The following is a 19712-nucleotide window of genomic DNA, read 5'->3' as shown; positions in this document are numbered from 1 at the left end:
TGTATGTGTAAGTAGTATAAAACCCTGTTGATGATTCTAGGATGCAATTTCTAAAGCACAATCACCTGTGCTCCTGTTTATATTATCCCGAGATTCTGATTGGTGTGTCATCGTTTTTGCTGCTGAATGTTTACTGATGGATAAATGTGTAGTGACACTTGAGTTAATTATACTGTTTCTGTTTTCTGAATGAGAACAAATAAGGGGATTTTTGTGTAGAGTTTTGCAGAAATCATTAAGAAAATTGGAATGTGTGTGAAAACAAGTGAAACGTGTTTATAGTTTTGAGAAATGTGTCTTTGTTTTGAGAATTGAATAAATGGTTTGGGAAATTGTGTCAAATGAATCAGTTATAGTGTGTTAGCAATCGAGAAAAACTGTAAATGCTTAAAGGTGCAGTAAGCACCTTTAAGATTTTATGAAATCAACTAAAACAAAGCCCTCCCTTCATTGTTCTGCCCCCAAAATGTATGAAAACACAATGCAAGAGTGGATGTCTCTTTATCATAGCAAGATGATGAACGAACAACAAGGAAGAACAAAAAAATTAACATACAGTACACAAGAGTATATACAAGGAAGAATTTGTTGTTAGTCAACTGCAGCACACCAGCTCCAGACAAACAATAACACTCAAAACTGTCCTGTTACTACAGCTAACATTACAACAACAGCATATCTTGGTTCTGTACATAGCAAAAACAATGTTTGTACCTCGCATCCATTTTCAGGCCTTCCCGCTTAGGTCTCTCCAGCACTGGAAAGTTTTTCTAATATTAACGCAGAGCTGGCAGAGCATGTCGCTTTAAAAGTAGCCAATGTAGTTTTGTCGCAGTCATGAACCGTGAATGGCTACTTGCTAGCTGGTTGTTGGTGGTATGTACTTTAGGTTGTACGGTGCAGTTTTGTCAATGTTCAGGAGTACACTAGCATATAGATGGCCTCAAAGCTAACACAAACATGGACTAAAAGTCACAAAACTCTCATTTTAAGATGTCACACTCCTTACCAGCTCTTTAGAATGTGACTTCAGATCATTCCTGCATATATTTGGTTTCCTTTAATATTGATGAGATTATGGGGTTCTAGTATGTGAAGTGATGTCAAAGGCTCATTTCTGTCTCACTGGCAGAGTAGGTGGAAAGCAGATTAATGGCTATGTGAGGAGCAGTAATGGAACAGAGGCCTGCGATGATTTAATTTGTTGGAATTATCCTCTCAGCGTTGATTGGTTTAGCCGTATGGGAGCGGTGAGAGTTGCTCAGACAGGGACTGAACTCATCTACCTGCCTGCCTGTAAAATGGTGTGTTTAATTTAGACTCATAAGTGAGTGTTTGAGCAGAGGCTGCCTTTTAAAATGGAAATCAGCCGAGATCCACGTCATCCCAGCGGGGTCTTTTCAAAGGCCTCTTTTGGTATCTGGAGATGTTTGTACTCGCTGATGAAATGAAATAATTTCCTGTGGAGAGATAAATACTGGATATATTTTTCATTCATTTTTCATTAATTTCATAATTTTTTTATTACTAATTATACTGTATTATGAACACAATTTGAGTCAAAAGCTTATTTGAAAATGAACGAATTTCATAATGTCTTTTTCATAATGGTTTGGTTCTCTTTTGCTTTAATGGCAGCAAACGTAATAATCATGTTCTCCAGCATGATTTGAGATTTTTATTTATTTATTTTTTTTTTTTTAAAGCATCTCAGAGAATGAGTTACATGATCAGTCACAAATTTACTTATATGATTAGTAACTTAGAAATATTGGAGAATCTGACATTTCTTTTAACATATTATATACACTGCTGCTCAAAAGTTTAGTAATATTATCAGTAATATTCAAATATTTTTGAAAGAAATTAATTCTTTTATTTAGCAAGGACACATTCAATTTATCGAAATTGACAATAAACACATTTAATTATATTTCAAATAAATGCTGTTCTTTTGGACTCTCTATTCATTAAAAAAAATCCTAAAAAAAATGTATCACAGTTGCCACAAAAATATTAAGCAGCACAACTGTTTTCAACATTAATAAGTTAATAAAGTTAAAAATTATCATGTTTATTGAGCACCAAATCAGCATATTAGAAAGATTTCTGAAGGATCATGTGACGCTAAAGACTGGAGGAATGGCTGCTGAAAATTCACCTTTGCCATCACAGGAATAAATTACATTTTAAAATATATTACATTTTAGATTTTTTTTTTTTTATTGTAATCCTTTTTCACAATATTACTCTTTTTACTGTATTTTGATACAATAAATGCAAATAAATAAATGCCTTGGTATTAAGAGATTTCTTTCAAAAACATAAAAAAAAAATTACAGACCTAGAACTTTTGAGCAGTAGTGTATATCATTTTACATCAATGTTTCTTTATTTTTTTTAAAGAAAATATATAAAACTTAATGCTTCACACTGGTCACACTTTATTTTGATGTCCTTGTTACATTGTAATTACACAAATGAGTACCGAGTAATATTAATTAACAACATGTACTTGATATACAGTAGGTTTAGGGTCAGGGTTTGATTTAGTGTTAGTTGCTTGTAATTAAGCATAGTTTACTACAGTCATTACTGTAGTAAATACTTTATGTAACGTGTAACAAGGACAGATCAAAATAAAGTGTTACCAAAGCTGTATTACCATTCTGTTTATTTTCCTGTTTATTTTGTATAATAGTGTGTGTGTGTGTGTGTGTATATATATATATGCATAAATCTAGGTAATTTTCTTTTTTTTTCATTAAACAGGACTTAGCCCAGTATGTAAATGAGGTGAAAAGAGATGTTGAGACTCTGAGGGAGATTGATCAGTATCAGAGATCCATTGAGAATTTGGTAAGTTGTACATAATAATCATGAGCTCTGCTTTTAAAAGCATAGTCTATTTACATCATAGTTGTTTTCCTGTCTGTCCATGAACTTCCCTTCACAGAATCAGTGCTTACTTTCATACGGAAGACCGAAGGGTGACGGTGAAGTCCGTTTGGTGTCAAATGTGGACAAGCGTAGACAGGACAGGTGAGGCTTAAGGCAAAAACCTTTACTGCAGCCCACTCTTGTTTTTACTTTCATGCCATGTCATGACGTGTCGATGCTGCAGACATATTTTTTTGTTCGACGTCGCTGTCATCGTCTGCAAGAGGCGTGGGGACAACTATGAGATGAAGGAAGTGATCGACCTCAATCATTTCAAGATCACCAATAACCCCACCACTGATAAGGACAGCAGAAAGGTCAGTGAGAAACATAGTAATAGGAGTTTGTAGGCTCAGAAAACAGCACCCAAACATCAAACAGTCATATTTTTCTCATGATCTCAGCATCTGCTCATATTCATCATATTGTTCCATTCTGAAGGGTTTTATAGAGGTCGGACTAGCACGGTTCAAGTGTACTGTAGAATAGAAATCACTCCAGAGTTCTTGTCTTCTCCACACATGGCTCCAATAACTCTCCCTTAGATCTCTTTTGAACTGTTAGAGTGTCATAGAATAGTCTTTGCTGATTTTTTTTTCCTCTGTAAAAAGTGTTTATGTCCTCTAGGATACTGTAGGATATTCTAGCAATATCCAAACCATTTTAAGGACGGTGTGACTTACCAAAGTGCATTTTTATGCAAATTAGTTGTGCTGTTGTAAGCTCTTTGAAACCACATAAGTCAGTAAAAAATTCACTTGCAGTACATAGGAAAAGTTGAGGTCTTTATCATTTCTGATCGAATACATTATGTAAAAAAAAAACAAACAAACATTTTTTAAGATCAAGTAAATAATGCTGGAAAAATAACAAACGTTCAAACAACACTATATATATAGTGTTCATGAGATGCAATGTTGCCCTTTTTTCTGTCTTTGCAATCCATGTACATTTCTTATAGAACATAATACTGAAGTTTTAAAAGCATGTTACTAAAGGAAACAACTTTCATGAAACTATTCAAGTTATAACGCAATAAATCTTCTTAAAGTTACTTAATTTAAATAGGCAATTGACAGCAAAATTGTAATATATTTTAAAGATTTTTTCTCACGCACATTTGTATGAATATATTTATATTTAAATTTATCAACTAAAAAGCTATGCCTGTATATGTGAGTCAACGGTCATTCAAAAGCCTAAAATTTAAAGGAACACTCCACTTTTTTTGAAAATAGGCTTATTTTCCAACTCCCCTAGAGTTAAACAGTTGAGTTTTACCGTTTTCGAATCCATTCAGTCGATCTCTGGGTCTGGCGGAACCACTTTTAGCATAGCTTAGCATAGTTCATTGAATATGATTAGACCGTTAGCATCTCGCTCAAAAATGACCAAAGAGTTTCGATATTTTTCCTATTTAAAACTTGACTCTTCTGTAGTTACATCGTGTACTAAGACCGACGGAAAATGAAAAGTTGCGATTTTCTAGGCCGATATGGCTAGGAACTATACTCTCATTCAGGCGTAATAATCAAGGAACTTTGCTGCCGTACCATGGGTGCAGCAGGCGCAATGATATTACGCAGCGCCTGTGACCCCCTGCTTGCACAGGGAGCGTGCCTTGCAACCATGGAGACATTTGTAAGGGACGTTGCGTAATATCATTGCCCCTGCTGCACCCATGGTACGGCAGCAAAGTTCCTTGATTATTACGCCTGAATGAGAGTATAGTTCCTAGACATATCGGCTTAGAAAATCGCAACTTTTCATTTTCTGACGGTCTTAGTACACGATGTAACTACAGAAGAGTCAAGTTTTAAATAGGAAAAATATTGAAACTCTTTGGTCATTTTTGAGCGAGATGCTAACGGTCTAATCAGATTCAATGAACTATGCTAAGCTATGCTAAAAGTGGTCCCACCAGACCCGGAGATTGGCTGAATGGATTCGAAAACGGTAAAACTCAACTGTTTAACTCTAGGGGAGTTGGAAAATGAGCCTATTTTCAAAAAAAGTGGAGTGTTCCTTTAACAGCCTGGCCTTATACAAAAAAAAATCAAGCTGTCCCTTAGACTGTAATGGTGAGTGTAACTGAGATCAGGCTGGAGAGCCTATCGCAGACTGTCGCAGACAGATGTTACTGCTCTTTATGAGCAGTGATGGATGCTGACGGATCGCTGCTGCATGTCAAGTCAAATTCTGCATGCTGAACCCACTGCTGGGGAAAGACTTGGTTGCTTTTGAAAACAAACAGTCTAAAATCTGTTCATTGTGCAGAGTATCCCATGTCGTGTGGCCATATTAAATTGCGTATATATAGAGGTTGCAGAACTGTGTACTTAGATCGATGCTTTTTTTTTTTTTTTTGTCTGTGAAGGCAGACAGCTCAACCTCAGGTTACCTTTGGTTTTCTGATGTTCTTTTTGGGCTTAGCAATAGTCATACAGATGTAAAAATAATGCGGATGTGTCTTTAAACTTTTGATATTTTTTTCTCTTTTATGCCTTTCACCAAAAGGAAGGTTTCTTCTGAACAGATGGTCTGGTGAAATCTGTCTCAAGGAGACCTTGGCTGGGCAAAGCCCCGCTGGCTTTTCTGTTTGAAGTGCCTTTCTGCCCCTCCTCAGGACACATACACACACTTAATACACTGATGGATCTTTTTCCTTCAACTACAAAACACAAACATGGCCACATACAAATCTTTAAAAATATAGTAAAACTGTTATAATAACCATCATTAATAACTTTAACAAACATTATCATATTATGTAATGCTCAAGGGATGTATTTTCTTCTTTTAAAATATAGGGTATATAACTTTTATACATTTACTTTTGGAGGAAAGAAAAGTTTGTAATAGTAATGATATTGCAGGCTAGGACTTTAATGATATTTAACTAAAAAAGACTGCTATTACTTTTAAAGTCTCATCTGGATTGAATTTATAAATAAATTTGCTGATAAGAATGTTTTTTTCCTTTTTAGGGAAAGAAATGAAAGTTTTTAGTATGTGCGTGTACTGAACTCATGCTCATATTTTAGTCTTTCGATAACACACAGAACAGAAATATAATGCTTTTAATGTTAAATTAGATAAATTAACCAAATTTATGTTCATAAGTCTGGCAGCTCATTTTTTTTTTTTTTTTTTTTTTTTACATGAACTATTTATCTGTTAAGCATTATGTCAGGTTTGTTATTATATTCTTGATAAGAGTTATTTTTGCCAGAAATACTTGCCAAAATTGTCTGACTGGATCAGTGTTATTTTAGTATTATTTATATACTATTTTAGTATTTATTACTATTTTGAATTAACTTTTATAGTTAATTCAATTTAAATTTAATTTTGGTATTTGTGTGGTTTTGTCTTTTTTTATATTTCCATTTAGTGTCATTTTTTTTTTTTATTACACTTTAAGTTTTAGTATTTAACAATAGTTTTAGTTTTACAACACTGGCCTGGATAGAGGCAAGGATGGGATGCTGCAACAGTAGTCTGCATAAATGCTACTCCACACAAATGCACTCATGCACACACATACACATTTTCACATACACACTGAATAGTTGGTGATGAATGTGTCCACTCCTCCAAGGTTGCCTCTGGCTTTCTATTACTGTGTAAAATAAAATGAGCCCCTTTCCCCCTCACCCACCAAGCCTCACTGCCATCTCCCATCACAGCTTTTAACCAAACACCACAACCCCTTTATTTTCCAGAACGTCAACTTTTTGTGCCACTTATTACAAAAAGTCGTAATGTATATAAATATTTGAAAGTTAGGTCTTTACATACAAGTCTAATTTGTATCAGTTATTTTTCTTTTCTTGTCCTCTGGCAGTGGTGCTACGGGTTCTTCCTCACCCACCAGCAGGGGCAGAGTGGATTTGAGTTCCTGTTCAAAACAAAAGAGCTGAAGAAAAAATGGCTGGACCAGTTTGAGATGGCCATGTGAGTTTGAAACTTTGTTCCACCCAAAAATCACAATTCTGTCGCATTTACTCACCCTCATGTTGTCCCAAACCTGTGTGACTTTCTTTGTTCAGTGGAACACAAAAGGAGAAATTTTGTTTTTTTCTTTTCTGTGCAATTTCAATAAACAAGAACCGGAGCCTTCAAGCTTTAAAAAGAACACAAAAGGTACTGTAAGGTATGAAAGTATGAATTTAAGTAATTATTCACTGATAATCTTACCCTCTATTGAGCTGTTAACCAAATCGTTGAGATTCAACTTAAGATAAGTGTTTTTTGAGAGCAAGTAAATTATAATTTGTAATTTTAAATTAACTACTATTTATTTAAATGTGAAAATTTGAAATTGGTTGGGTGACCTTTCACGCTTAAAGGATTTCACTTCAAAATTAAAATTTCCTGATCATTTACTCACCCCCATGTCATCCAAGATGTTTATGTCTTTCTTTCTTCAGTTGAAAAGAATTTAAGGTTTTTGAGGAAAACATTCCAGGATTTTTCTCCATATAGTGGACTTCAACAGTTCTCCTCAAAAACCTTAATTTCTTTTCGACTGAAGAAAGAAAGACATGAATATCTTGGATGACATGGGGGTGAGTAAATGATCAGGAAATTTTAATTCTGAAGTGAACTAATCCTTTAATCTGCATTCAAAAGCTCCCTGCAACTTTGGCCAATGCAAATTCCATAATAGTGCACATGACAATAGGAAACATCTGCTTTTTTATGTTAGATAGAGAAAATGTTTGCAAACATCATCTTCTATTCAATAAGGCATCCAACATGATTATATCGATGTCATCTGATGTCAAGCAGCTTACTTCGTTCAAGTACATGGTGACATTTTGCACCTGTGATGCTGTTGAGATTTGATGGCACAGTGTATTTACCAGGGCTACGCTGAAAGAAATGAAAAGAGAGACGGAGGGGAAAACTAACGAGAGTTTTGATTTGGAAATTGTGTAGGTTCAAGAGGATACGCCATCTCTCGTGCCGAGAGTCTGAAATTATGTTTCCTCTCCTGCTTGATTTATATGTCACCCTTTAAAAAATTTGTTTCTGTACGCACACATACACATGTGGTTGACTGCGTGATGATCTGAAAGGTGCATTCAAACAACAAATTACACCTGCTGCATGCGCATCGCTCTCTTGATGCAGGAATCAATCTTAGAGTCGTTCGGGTAAAGAGCTTCCCTACTGCTCTGATTCGTGCCCAGAATCGGAAGTTCTGGTTCTGGCCCCTACAGGCCACTACATTCAGCAACGCTCCTACCCCGTTCTCTTTGGCCTCTTAAACATGCAGTTTAACTCACACAGTTTGTCACGTGCTCATTTCCAATCATCCAACTTTGCACCATCGTTTTCCATATTTCTCATTTTCCATTTCAGATCTAATATTCGCCCAGAGAATGCCACGTTTAACTCTCACCACTTCAAAATGCACACTTTTGAGAGGGCCACCACCTGCAGCTCCTGTCATATGCTTCTCAGGTGAGCTGTTATTGCACTTTCAGTGTTAATTGTGTGCTGAAACAAGTTAATAAATATTTACCAGTCACATAATTAAAATAGTGTTTAAAGACCCTATTAAATTGCTTGATGAGCACAGTTTTTTCTGTGCAGTGACATTCTCATTTTATTGGACAAAAGTTTGCTGAAAAAGATGCATCAACAATACTGATTGTAAATGTGTATTAATCTTCTAAAACATAGTTTATAGACCTTATGCGCCAGAGAAACAATCTTTATAATTCTGTGTTTGAACTTCCATTTTTTGCGGTAGCTCTGTATATTTCTATGGCATCGCTGTCAAAGAGTAATTAGCTGATTAAGTGGATTTACTTATTGTAGAGTTTACGAAAGTTATAATGAGCATTGTAATGTTTGAAGCGGATGTCATAACAAATGGGAAGGGTAGGAAGATTTTAAAATGAGCAGTTTATTCATAAAGCCATAAGATCTTAGCTTCATGCTGTGGAAATTCAAACTGGAAGACAGAACACAACGAGTGAAGTGCTGAAAAGGGGTGGGGCTACATACGGTTCTATAGAACATAGTCAGAGTGGACGCCATATCGAATTTTACGCAGAAGAAATCAAGGCTGCGAGGGATAGACTTAAGGCCTTAAGTCTAGACTTAATGATAAAGATTTAGATTCAAATGTTATTAAAATGTTTAGATTAAGATTTAAAATTTAAATAAACGAAATGGTTGTAAATAAAAATAATTTACAAAATCGTTGTAAATTTAAAAAAATAGCAGAGTCCACACCACAACTATAAAGATAACGCCACAGAGAAACAATGTCGTTAGAATCACTTTCAGAATTATTTTTTTTCCAGCTGATGAGTGATAAAAACATTGACAGCCAATCAGAATCCATCCTGATTTAAAGCACTCAAGCATTTAAAATGGTAGATGACAAAACTGACATGACCTGAAAGTTGATTTCATGGGGTCTTTAATAGTCGTGTATGCTGCATGTATGTAAATGAGTGAAAGTCAGCGTTGACCCATGTGACCTTTTTTATCCTACTGCTCTTTAGGGGAATTTTTAACCAAGGCTACCTTTGTACTAAATGTGGAAACGGGGCTCATAAGGGCTGTCTGGGAAAACTAGGAGTCTGTGGAAGGGCAGGTAATGGTCAGTAAAGAGCTTCTCCATATTAACATTTTATATTTGACAACAAAGGATAGAGAGCGAGAAAGAGAGTGACAATCACACTTCCTTGAATGACTTCCTACCTGGTTTCTGTATATACGCTTAATGGCACACCTCCAGTTCTAAATAGTATGAAAAGAAAGAATCACTGATGACTGTCACAAACTGTTTACAGAATTATACTGGAGTTTATACCCAGATGATTCCTGATTCTTTTTCATATCAGGCCCAAGGGTTTTCTGACTTGACAAATATTTCAGTGTATGTTGTAATGTAACTGTCATGCTATAGTCTGAAGGTAATGCAGAGCTGGAATATTCCCTTACTATAAGAATAAAAGGTCAGAATTCAGGTATGTTTCACACCCTTAACGGCCAATGTTTTTGCATTCTGCTGCATGTCCCTTTTCCATTGTTTTTCTATGCAAACATGTGCTAGACAGACGTGTTTGACCACTGCATTTGCGTCTAAAAGTTATAGAATGTTTTTAACATAATATACAAAGCAAGGAGTATGAACATAGTGACAAAAACAAGAGTAGCTAAATAAATAAAAAACAAAACAAATTAAAGAACAAAACAAATGGGCTAACATTGGCATAGAAAGGCATTAGCATAGAGAACTTTACATAAAGGTCTATTATGCAGAATTTATGTGCCTCACATTTAAGAAAAAAAAAAAAAAAAAAAAAAAAGCCAAACGTGTTTTGCGTAAAAATCCTCTTAGTGTGGCTCTCTGTATATAAGGCAGCTATTTTAACAGTAACTACTTGCTGGAGAGGTCTATAATACTCAATATAATGCCACAGAATTGTAATTTGTGCTTGTGTAGCCTTTTTGCTGCTTTTACAGTTTTCTTTTATTCTCTCATTATGATCTCAGGTGCTGCTGTTCAGAAAGCACAGGTGAGATAACCGACGTTAATCTAAGTCTAAATTGATTGTCTATACGGTACACGTCAAACATAATGCATTCTATTTTGGAAGTAGAGGAAAATTATTGTATAATGAAGTCCAAAGTGTAGTATATGTATATTATTGACCTTTTAAATTTATGTTTACTGTACTGACAAAATGCTTGCTTAAATAGTAATGACAGAATCATTGTTAGACCGTTTCTTTGTGTCAGTGTAAAATCATTTTGACAATATTTTTACCACTGTTGCAAAAAGCAGATTATAATAGCTGAATGTGTACATATTGCAGAGAATCTGTTAATGATATTCTCTCTCCTCTCTTATTTCACAGAGAAAGACAACACCTAGGAAACAAGAAGACCCAGGTAGGTGTCTTTGTCTTCAGCATGCTTCTGTATATAGACTGTGAAGTTCTCAAGACTGGTGTAAACAACTTTTTTATACTGTATTTTTATACATAGTCTTTTGTTCCCCATCATCACCCTTATTGTTGTTTGTATGAGGAGGTTCATTCAGGTGCTAATTGCTGGGAACTTAGTAAGTAATTACTTAGTAAGTTACTAATAAGTCATTCTGTGAATTCAGATCTATGTGGCCATTCCAGATGATAACAATACACAGTTTATAATCAGAATGACTACTTTAAGCAGTTCTTTCGCACTTGCTTTTATGACCTTTTAGTACATCATGCAGTATGTACCGCAGAACTATTTAAAACGAACTAGTGAAGAACAAATAGTGATCAAAAAATGGTGAGAAATGTAAAGAAAGTACTTTCATCTAAATTTTAAATGGCACCTATTATGCAAAATCCACTTTTACATGGTGTTTGGACATAAATGTGTGTTGGCATTGTGTGAATACAACGACCCTACAATTATAAAAAATCCACCCTATCCTTTTTATTAAATCCCCATTAAACCAAAGCAGTCTCATTAGAGATGCCGTTTTGATTCTTTGAGCAGTGTGGCGTCACACTGCTCAGGCCCTGCCCACGGCCACTGACTGACAGTCCTGCATTACCATAGTTTCCACCCTCAGCGAGTTATGCATTGTCCGCCATTTTCTCCGCACTCGAGTAGCTGTACCGACAACAGTGTCTCGTAAGCATTCCCGGTGTTCTGTTGTTGGATGTAAGAGTGAACATAGGAGTCTTCATTTTCTCCCAACATCTGAGCCACTGAGGACGCAGCAGATTAATTTTTGAAGGTAATGCGCTCCAAAATATATCTAAATGTCTGCGCAAATCATTTCACTTCAGACTGCTTTGTGAACGAGGGTCAATGCAAAGGGACAGAACAAAACACAAATTTTGCTAAAAAGTTGTTACTCAAGGATAGATCAGAACCAAATGTTTGTGATCCAGCTTATAGTCTCCGAAGCGATACTTGTTACGTCAGCAATGAAGGGGAGAACATGCACGTTATTACAGTTCATCTGAGTTGTTTTACGGATATAAAGTTTACCAGTTTATTAAGCACCCCCATTGAAAAAAGAATAAGGTCTGTATATATTTGTTTACTGTTAGCTGTAGCTGGTATTTTTGTGTAATTCGATCACTGTGTATGTTAATGCAAGGGAGAGAGAGAGTTTATAGATAAGACTTTAATGTGCACTTCTTGTACTGTGTATTCAGCTCTTACTGTGATTTTCTGGAGTGAAAACAGATGCAGTAAACTTCATAAAACTCATCAGTAAAGTTTTGGCCATCATTCGGACAGGGTCCGCTACAAGAGGCTTGTACTAATAGTGGATAAAAGCAAGATGACAACATAATTTATAACCGTAATTAAACTCCGCCCTCTTTTTGAATTTGCATTGCAATATTCTGCCAGGATTTCCAGCTATGATCATTCTCAGAACCATGTTACAAATCATAAGAGACATGTTATTTGAGTTATTGAATTCTTAATGAATTATTTAATTATGGTATAGAATTTCATTAAATTTTGAATTGATCAAAAGTTAAATGAGCAATCATGTTTCTTGTAAAAACTTGTTTTCAAGGTATTTTTAAAGTAAAGTTTTTTTGTCAACTGTGGCAACATTGTTATGTGTTTTGTCATTCTCAGAAGTATTACTTGTAAACAGTCAGGAGAGCTTCTCATTTTGCTCCAAAATCACTGCCACATCATTTTATTTTCAGAATGGTGAAACTTCTTGCTCAGCTTAAACAGGTGCCGATTTTCAGAATTGCTGCTGTTCTGTTTTGCTCTACTGGGATTAAATAACAATCCTGAAGTGCTGAAAGGGTGTATTCATGTTGATGGGAGGAAGAAGTGGTCAGAAACAATAAATTAGAAACAGCACAAAATTGTTACATATTCATAAATGGATTCTTTCTTCAGGAAGTCTAATGTTCACACCAATTTCAATTACAATCTTGGTTCAGGCCATTGAAGATAAGTCAAGTTATAAATTAACCAAGAACACATCATGGGATATTCTCGTAATCCTCTTGGATATCTTCCTTAGTTTACTTACATGGATGAGTTGTTTCAGGATCACTAACTGCCACACTTTTCTCTTCCACAGATCTGCTACTAAACTGTACTTTAGGAATTCTGTCACAAATTTGACACTCCTTGTAAACACCATATAAAACACCTGGGATGTCAAATATGTGTGTCCTTTTATTTACCTTCAAGCTAGGGCCGCTGAGCACCAATCAGAGCTGCCAGGGTCAATCCAGTGGGCTGTAATGGCAGGAAAACCCCTCTGTGTGTCCGACAGTCAGTAGTGTTCACATTACACCTTAGTTCACTTTCAAATGGGAACTCGCACTGTGTCCTCTAGACACACCTCCAGTGTGACTGGTATCTGAAGCACATGTTTAAATGAGACAATGTCATTGGCCGATGACAGTCCGTGACGTCACTACTGGTGCAACCGTGAATATAAAAGGGCACCTTTGGCGCATGAGTGAGGAGCATGTGTGTTTAGTTCTTGAGGGAGCTGAATGTGCGCATTGTGAGGATTTCTCAATGAAAAGCTCCATTCGCATCGTCTATTATCTATGGATGTGGGACGTGCATTTGGGTGGATTGCCTTCGACTTGTTGAAGAGGCTGGATGTACTGGGTAGGATGCATTCACAAAACTATCTAAAGAGGCAGGTAAGAAGCTTTGTCTTTCTGTTCTCTTCTGAAGCATGGAAGTTAGTGTTTGCACGAGCGTGTTCTGCTCTCGAGGGAGTTGAAGGCACTCATAGCAAAGCATTTGTGCTTTTTCTTGAACGATTCTTTCAGAGTGACAGAATCTGGCATTTGAACTTAGCGCACTTAACTCCTGAGGGGGTTAAATGTGTGTTGTGTGTTGCGGTCACAGTGACCCAGGCTGGACTCTCTTGAGGGATGAGAGTATAGCGCCTACTCTCTGCGGCTAGGGTTCCAGGGCTGCCATTGCGGTGAGGCAGGATCGAGTGCGGGGGTTGTAGACAGAGCACGGGAGGAGTCGAACAGAAATATTTTTGTTTAAGCTCCTCTTGCTAGCTCTGGTACTGCTGCTGATTAATTTGCTAGATCTAATTCTGAGGACTTAGACACAGAATTAAGGTTGAAGTTGCCTCCCCTTAAGTACGGGTCCTTAAGGCCTCTAAGCTCCACCCAGACAGTGACATCAAGTGTGGTGGCTCTCTGCAGGCCACTGTAATCCGTAGGGTTTAATATGGAGTTGACACACCCTTTGCAGCTATAACAGCCTCAACTCTTCTGTGAAGGCTTTCCACAAGGTTTAAGAGTGTGTTTATGGGAATTTTTGACCATTCTTCTAGAAGCGCATTTGTGAGGTCAGGCAGTGATGTTGGTGAGAAGGCCTGGCTCGCAGTCTCCGCTCTAATTCATCCCAAAGGTGTTCTATCAGTTTGAGGTCAGGACTCTGCAGGCCAGTCAAGTTCCTCCACAACAAACTCACTCATCCATGTCTTTATGGACCTTGCTTTGTGCACTGGTGCACAGTCGTGTTGGAACAGGAAGGGGCCATCCCCAAACTGTTCCCACAAAGTTGGGAGCATGAAATTGTCCAAAATAACTTGGTATGCTGAAGCATTAAGAGTTCCTTTCACTGGAACTAAGGGGCCAAGCCCAACCCCCGAAAAACAACCCCACACCATAATCCCCCCTCCACCAAACTTTACACTTGGTACAATGCAGTCAGGCAAGTACCGTTTTCCTGGCAACCGCCAAACCCAGACTCGTCCATCGGATTGCCAGAGAGAGAAGTGTGATTCGTCACTCCAGAGAACACGTCTCCACTGCTCTAGAGTCCAGTGGCGGTGTGCTTTACACCACTGCATCCGACGCTTTGCATTACACTTGGTGATGTAAGGCTTGGATGCAGCTGCTCAGCCATGGAAACCCATTCCATGAAGCTCTCTACACACTGTTCTTGAGTTAATCTGAAGGCCATACGAAGTTTGGAGGTCTGTAGCTATTGACTCTGCAGAAAGTTGGCGACTTCTGCGCACTGTGCGCCTCAGCATGTGCTGACCCCGCTCTGTGATTTTACGTGGCCTACCACTGGCTGAGTTGCTGTTGTTCCTAATTGCTTCCACTTTGTTATGATACCACTAACAGTTGACCATGGAATATTTAGTAGTCAGGAAATTTCACGAATGGACTTATTGCACAGGTGGCAACCTATCACGGTACCACGCTTGAATTTACTGAGTTCCTGAGAGCGACCCATTCTTTCACAAATGTTTGTAGAAGCAGTCTGCATGCCTAGGTGCTTGATTTTATACACCTGTGGCCGTGGAAGTGATTGGAACACCTAAATTCAATGGCGGAGTGGGCATTGGTCCCCCAAAGTATCCTCTAGAGGATGCAGTGTGAGTTCCCATTTGAAAGGGAAAGTCTCAGGTTATTTATGTAACCATGGTTCCCTGAGAAGGGGAACGAGACACTGTGTCTGTCTACCCTTCTTTCAGATAAAGAAGTTGATGACATCTAATACAGGTGCCCTTTTATACTCACAGCCGCACCAGTAGTGATGCCACGGACTGTCGTTGGCCAATGACATTGTCGCGTTTAAACACATGCTTCAGACACACTGGAGGCATTCCCCAAAGTGTCCTCTAGAGGATACAGTGTCTCGTTTTCCTTCTCAGGGAACCATGGTTACATGCTTAACCTGAGACGTTATTGCTGCTGCCATCTTATTGTTCATGATACAGAACACCTCAGCCTAAATAGAGTATGATGTCCTGTAGTAATGTCTGCTGAAAATTCAGCTTTGCCATCAGATGAATACATTTTATTTTAAAAATATTCAAATTAAAATAATATTTCACAATATTACTGTTTTTACAGTGTTTTTGATAAAATAAATGGTGAGCATAAGAGACTTCAAAAGCATTTAAAAAAATCTCACCCCATACTTTTGAATAGTGTACACATATACATACATACATACATATAATGGTTATATTAGATGAACTATTAATTATTTGAAAAGGCATCACAAATTTGGTATTTAAATATGAAAGTAAAGGCAAGAACCTTAGTTTAGCTTAGATCTCCATAAACCTCTACAATACATGTAAAACAACTGTTTTTTATGATCTGCTTTAAGACCTGGGCACCTGGCAGTATTAAAAACAACAAGTTTATAGACTGGATACTAAGGAGCTGTTTTATGCTAGAAGAAACCCCCAGCCTCTCACTAAGGCTTCAGGGCGAGTTTATGCTTTTCCCCAGTTTTATTAACCACCATATACTGAGGCTCTAGAGAAAGAGACCATCTCAGATGATCTCCTTCTCTGTCATTGGTTAGTGTGACTGCCTCTGATTTAGTGGATGGGATTGTGGAAACAACAACTGCTGCTATGCATCACTTAATTTGTCCTGTGTGAGTGAGAAAAGTGGACATTTGCTTTGGGTTGGGAGGGCCAACCACAGAGATCCAGAACAGTGCTACAGTATATTGGAGCAAAATTAGTGGCTATGTTGCTTAATGTGAAATTAATTTCCATAAACTGTTTATAAGAGGCCACTAAGCATTTATTATTAAGTGTATCATAAGCATATTGGTAAACACTTTTTCTTAGTTGCTTTGGGAGCTATTTTTCTGGCTTTTTTGTTGTTGTCTGTTTTTTGTCTTTGATTGAAATGTACATTCAGGCATATTTTGCCTAATTTCTCTTTTTTTCCCCCTAATTTTTATCAATTTCATAAGGTGTATAACTCATCACCTGTAATCTTTCATAGTTCCTCATTGTACTGTATTTAATTTAAATGTATTCGCAAGCCATTTGACATATATAATCTGTAATATTCAATGAGAAAATGGGTGGGACTTGATTGTTTCCATTGGGAATTGATTGAAAGTGGACGTTAAGTACCAACATGTGGTCAAGTGGTTGAAAAATAAAAGGGTTTGGTGATGTCAGCGAAAAAGACTTTTCAGAAGTGACAGAGATCAAAAATCTTTTTTTTGGAATTATCTATGCAAAATAAGACCAGGGACCTGGTTTAGGCCAATTTTGATTTTATGTTTGATTTTGTTTTTACAGGTTTGCCAAAAATGTTGGTCATCAGAGATTATTTTGGGGTCCCCAGTCCTCAGGTCGGACCGCCGCTGAATGCTCAGATTGGTGATGTCATAGAGGTCATCTGTGCCGATCCTCACAGCTCCTGGTGGCAGGTCAGATAAAGTACTGCAGTATTTAAACACCATGTATTGTGTTCTGTGGTGTCATGGGACCCTGAAGCTTGATCACAACATATATCAAAGCAAACAGGGTGCACATAAATGTTTATACAGATATGTCTTGTGACATTTCAACCAAATGATAAATGCAGTAACCAGTATTTCCATACTCAATGGGCTATAATCCCATTTAAAGGGTTAATTCACCCAAAAAAATGAAAATTATCCCATGATTTACTCACCCTCATGCCATCCTAGGTGTATATGTCTATCTTCAATTTTGAAGCATTGGGCCACATTTTGAAAAAAATTGCATCCATTTATCATAAAAGACATCCATATGGCTCCAGGGGGTTAATAAAGGCTTTCTCAAGTGAAGCGATGGGTTTTTGACATAAGTTTTTGCATTTTAATATGTCTATATAGTTTTTTTTTAAAACATTTTTTATTCCAGGTTTAGTTATTTGAGTATCAAGTAAAACTAAATGAAAATGAGAAATGTTGCTTTTGCAACTAGCTGAAATAAAATAAGCTTAAGTTTTTGTATATTTTATTCCAGTTAACTTCCATTTTATTTAAAATAATGCCAATGTTTTTTTATGCTTTTGGTTTTAGTTTTATAATAACCCTGACTAAACCTAATCCAACACAACTTCAGTACAATATATAAATGTTATATTGAATAGTGACTGAAAACGTTCATTTTTCGCAATGCTTTCTACTATGCACTGAAACCTAAATGAGCCATCAGATATAGGGACTGCAGAGCACAGTCTTTGTTCAGGCATGTTTTGACATTGCAGTTTTGTCTCGAGCTTATTCTCACAGACTGTGTTATTTATTTCCGGCTCGTGCCGGGCTGTTGTGGCTCTTTTTCTCAATGGTTTATAGTGGCACTAAAACCTCATCTTCCTCCTGGTGTTGCTCCAATCTGGCCGACGTGCCTCAAACAGCTCGGCAGGGAATAGACACTTAGCAAGATTTCCCATGCTTTATGCTGGGCTATTTCTGCCTGATAGCACATATCGAGGTTAAAAAAAAAAAAAAGCACCTACAGGTCAAAAATGGATGCCAAGAGATTCACAGAGCCAACGGACTGCGACAGGCAGTGGCTAGACGTGCATGTCAGCTGTGGTTCTTCACGCACTAGGCAGGTCATGGAGGGGAGCGAGAAGCGCTACTATTGAATGATAATGCACATCACTGGTTTATTTTATCTTGTGTGAAACGACACTTAACTCTTAATAAGGCTACTAAATCTTCAGGGTCCCATGACACCAAAGAATGGAATTACAGAGCACTAAGCATCCATCTCCCATGTTACTGGAAGACAATTATCTCTGTCCCGTTGCCAGAACAGTGCAATCGATCACTGTAATTTAATTTGATCCTTTAGGCTGCCAACTGTTTACTCTAATGGGGTAATAAGTTTAATCTTTATCATACGCTTATCTGTGGCATAACAAATATAAAGGGCTTTCAAAAGCTACGGCGAAACATTATTAAGCCAAATAAATCATGAATACAGTTCCAGTTTGGGGCTCCAATCTAATTTGTGGTAGAGGTGCATTTTTCTGAAATTCATTTCATACTTGTTAGAGATCTTAAAGAGAGCCTGGAAAGAAAAGTATATATTTTTTTCAGCATAGTTGTTTGAGAAGATACTCATTACTCCTTCAGTCAAACCTTCAGCCAAACTCACAATCAATCATAGGCTGCTAAGGTTTGGCATCTGGTTCCGCCACGTTCACAGCGCATTATAACCTCCCAGCTGTTGTTTCATACTGAGTGGGGGGAATTGTCTGTTTTTATCCAAAAATATACAGATAATTGTGGCTGAAGCCATGCAAGAAATGAGCCTATTTTAAAACTGGCATCCGGCCTGCGATTGCTCAATACAATCTATTGGGTGAGGACATAATATGAAACTCGAGTCTAATGTAATTCATAAATCCAAATGTGCTCGGAGCAGCAATATCAAACAATGGCTTATTGGCGAGTGTCATGATTCACGAGGTTCTGTTGTGGAAGCTGTATGATTATTCAGCATTAGATGATGCTTTCATTCTGATGTGTAACGGAGTTTAACCGTGGGTAGGGGCTGAACAGTAATTAACTGTGGCTCTAAATGAGATTCACTGCATGTTGTGAGCTAATTGTCTTAGATTTATTAAAGCAAAGGGGAGGGGGGAGCATCGCCTCAAGGCAAATATAATGCAATTAACAACCACACGTCCTGGCAGGGCAAAATCCTGACAACACAAGAGACCGGCTTCTTTCCAAGTGATGCAGTCAAGCCCTGCCCATGTGTAAGTATGTTTATTTGGATGACTTGCACAATCATTTTAATGCTGTTGATTTGTATTTGTATAATTTTTTTTAAATTAATACTTTTAGCTTGGTTGCATTACATTTTTTAGTAAAAAAAGGACAGTACTTCTACATTGTTCAAAGGATTTCCTTTTCAAATAAATGCTGTTATTTTGAACTTTTTAGTCATCAAAAAATCCTGAGAAAAAAATATAGTTTTCACACAAAAAACTGTGTTCCACATTGATACATATAAT

General features: G+C 37.1%; 1 protein-coding gene across 5 annotated transcripts in view; it reads left to right on the top strand.

Annotated features, from left to right (window-relative positions):
* Positions 1-19712, top strand: part of vav3b (vav 3 guanine nucleotide exchange factor b) — a 53707-nt gene that overhangs the window by 20987 nt on the left and 13008 nt on the right. For 3 of the 5 annotated variants that reach the window (XM_051911507.1, XM_051911516.1, XM_051911491.1), the window contains exons 12-21: positions 2773-2859; positions 2957-3042; positions 3125-3257; positions 6788-6897; positions 8311-8412; positions 9468-9565; positions 10465-10487; positions 10830-10863; positions 17009-17139; positions 19389-19454. In XM_051911507.1, coding sequence (XP_051767467.1) covers positions 2773-2859; positions 2957-3042; positions 3125-3257; positions 6788-6897; positions 8311-8412; positions 9468-9565; positions 10465-10487; positions 10830-10863; positions 17009-17139; positions 19389-19454 — 870 coding nt within the window. The remainder of the gene's footprint in view (positions 1-2772; positions 2860-2956; positions 3043-3124; positions 3258-6787; positions 6898-8310; positions 8413-9467; positions 9566-10464; positions 10488-10829; positions 10864-17008; positions 17140-19388; positions 19455-19712) is intronic. The other 2 variants (XM_051911500.1, XM_051911517.1) reach the window with 1 other exon arrangement.

The sequence above is a fragment of the Ctenopharyngodon idella genome, chromosome 2, assembly GCF_019924925.1.
Source record: "Ctenopharyngodon idella isolate HZGC_01 chromosome 2, HZGC01, whole genome shotgun sequence".
Taxonomy (NCBI): domain Eukaryota; kingdom Metazoa; phylum Chordata; class Actinopteri; order Cypriniformes; family Xenocyprididae; genus Ctenopharyngodon; species Ctenopharyngodon idella.
The sequence above is the reverse complement of the archived record's forward strand: the minus strand, read 5'-3'. Positions and strand labels throughout refer to the sequence as shown.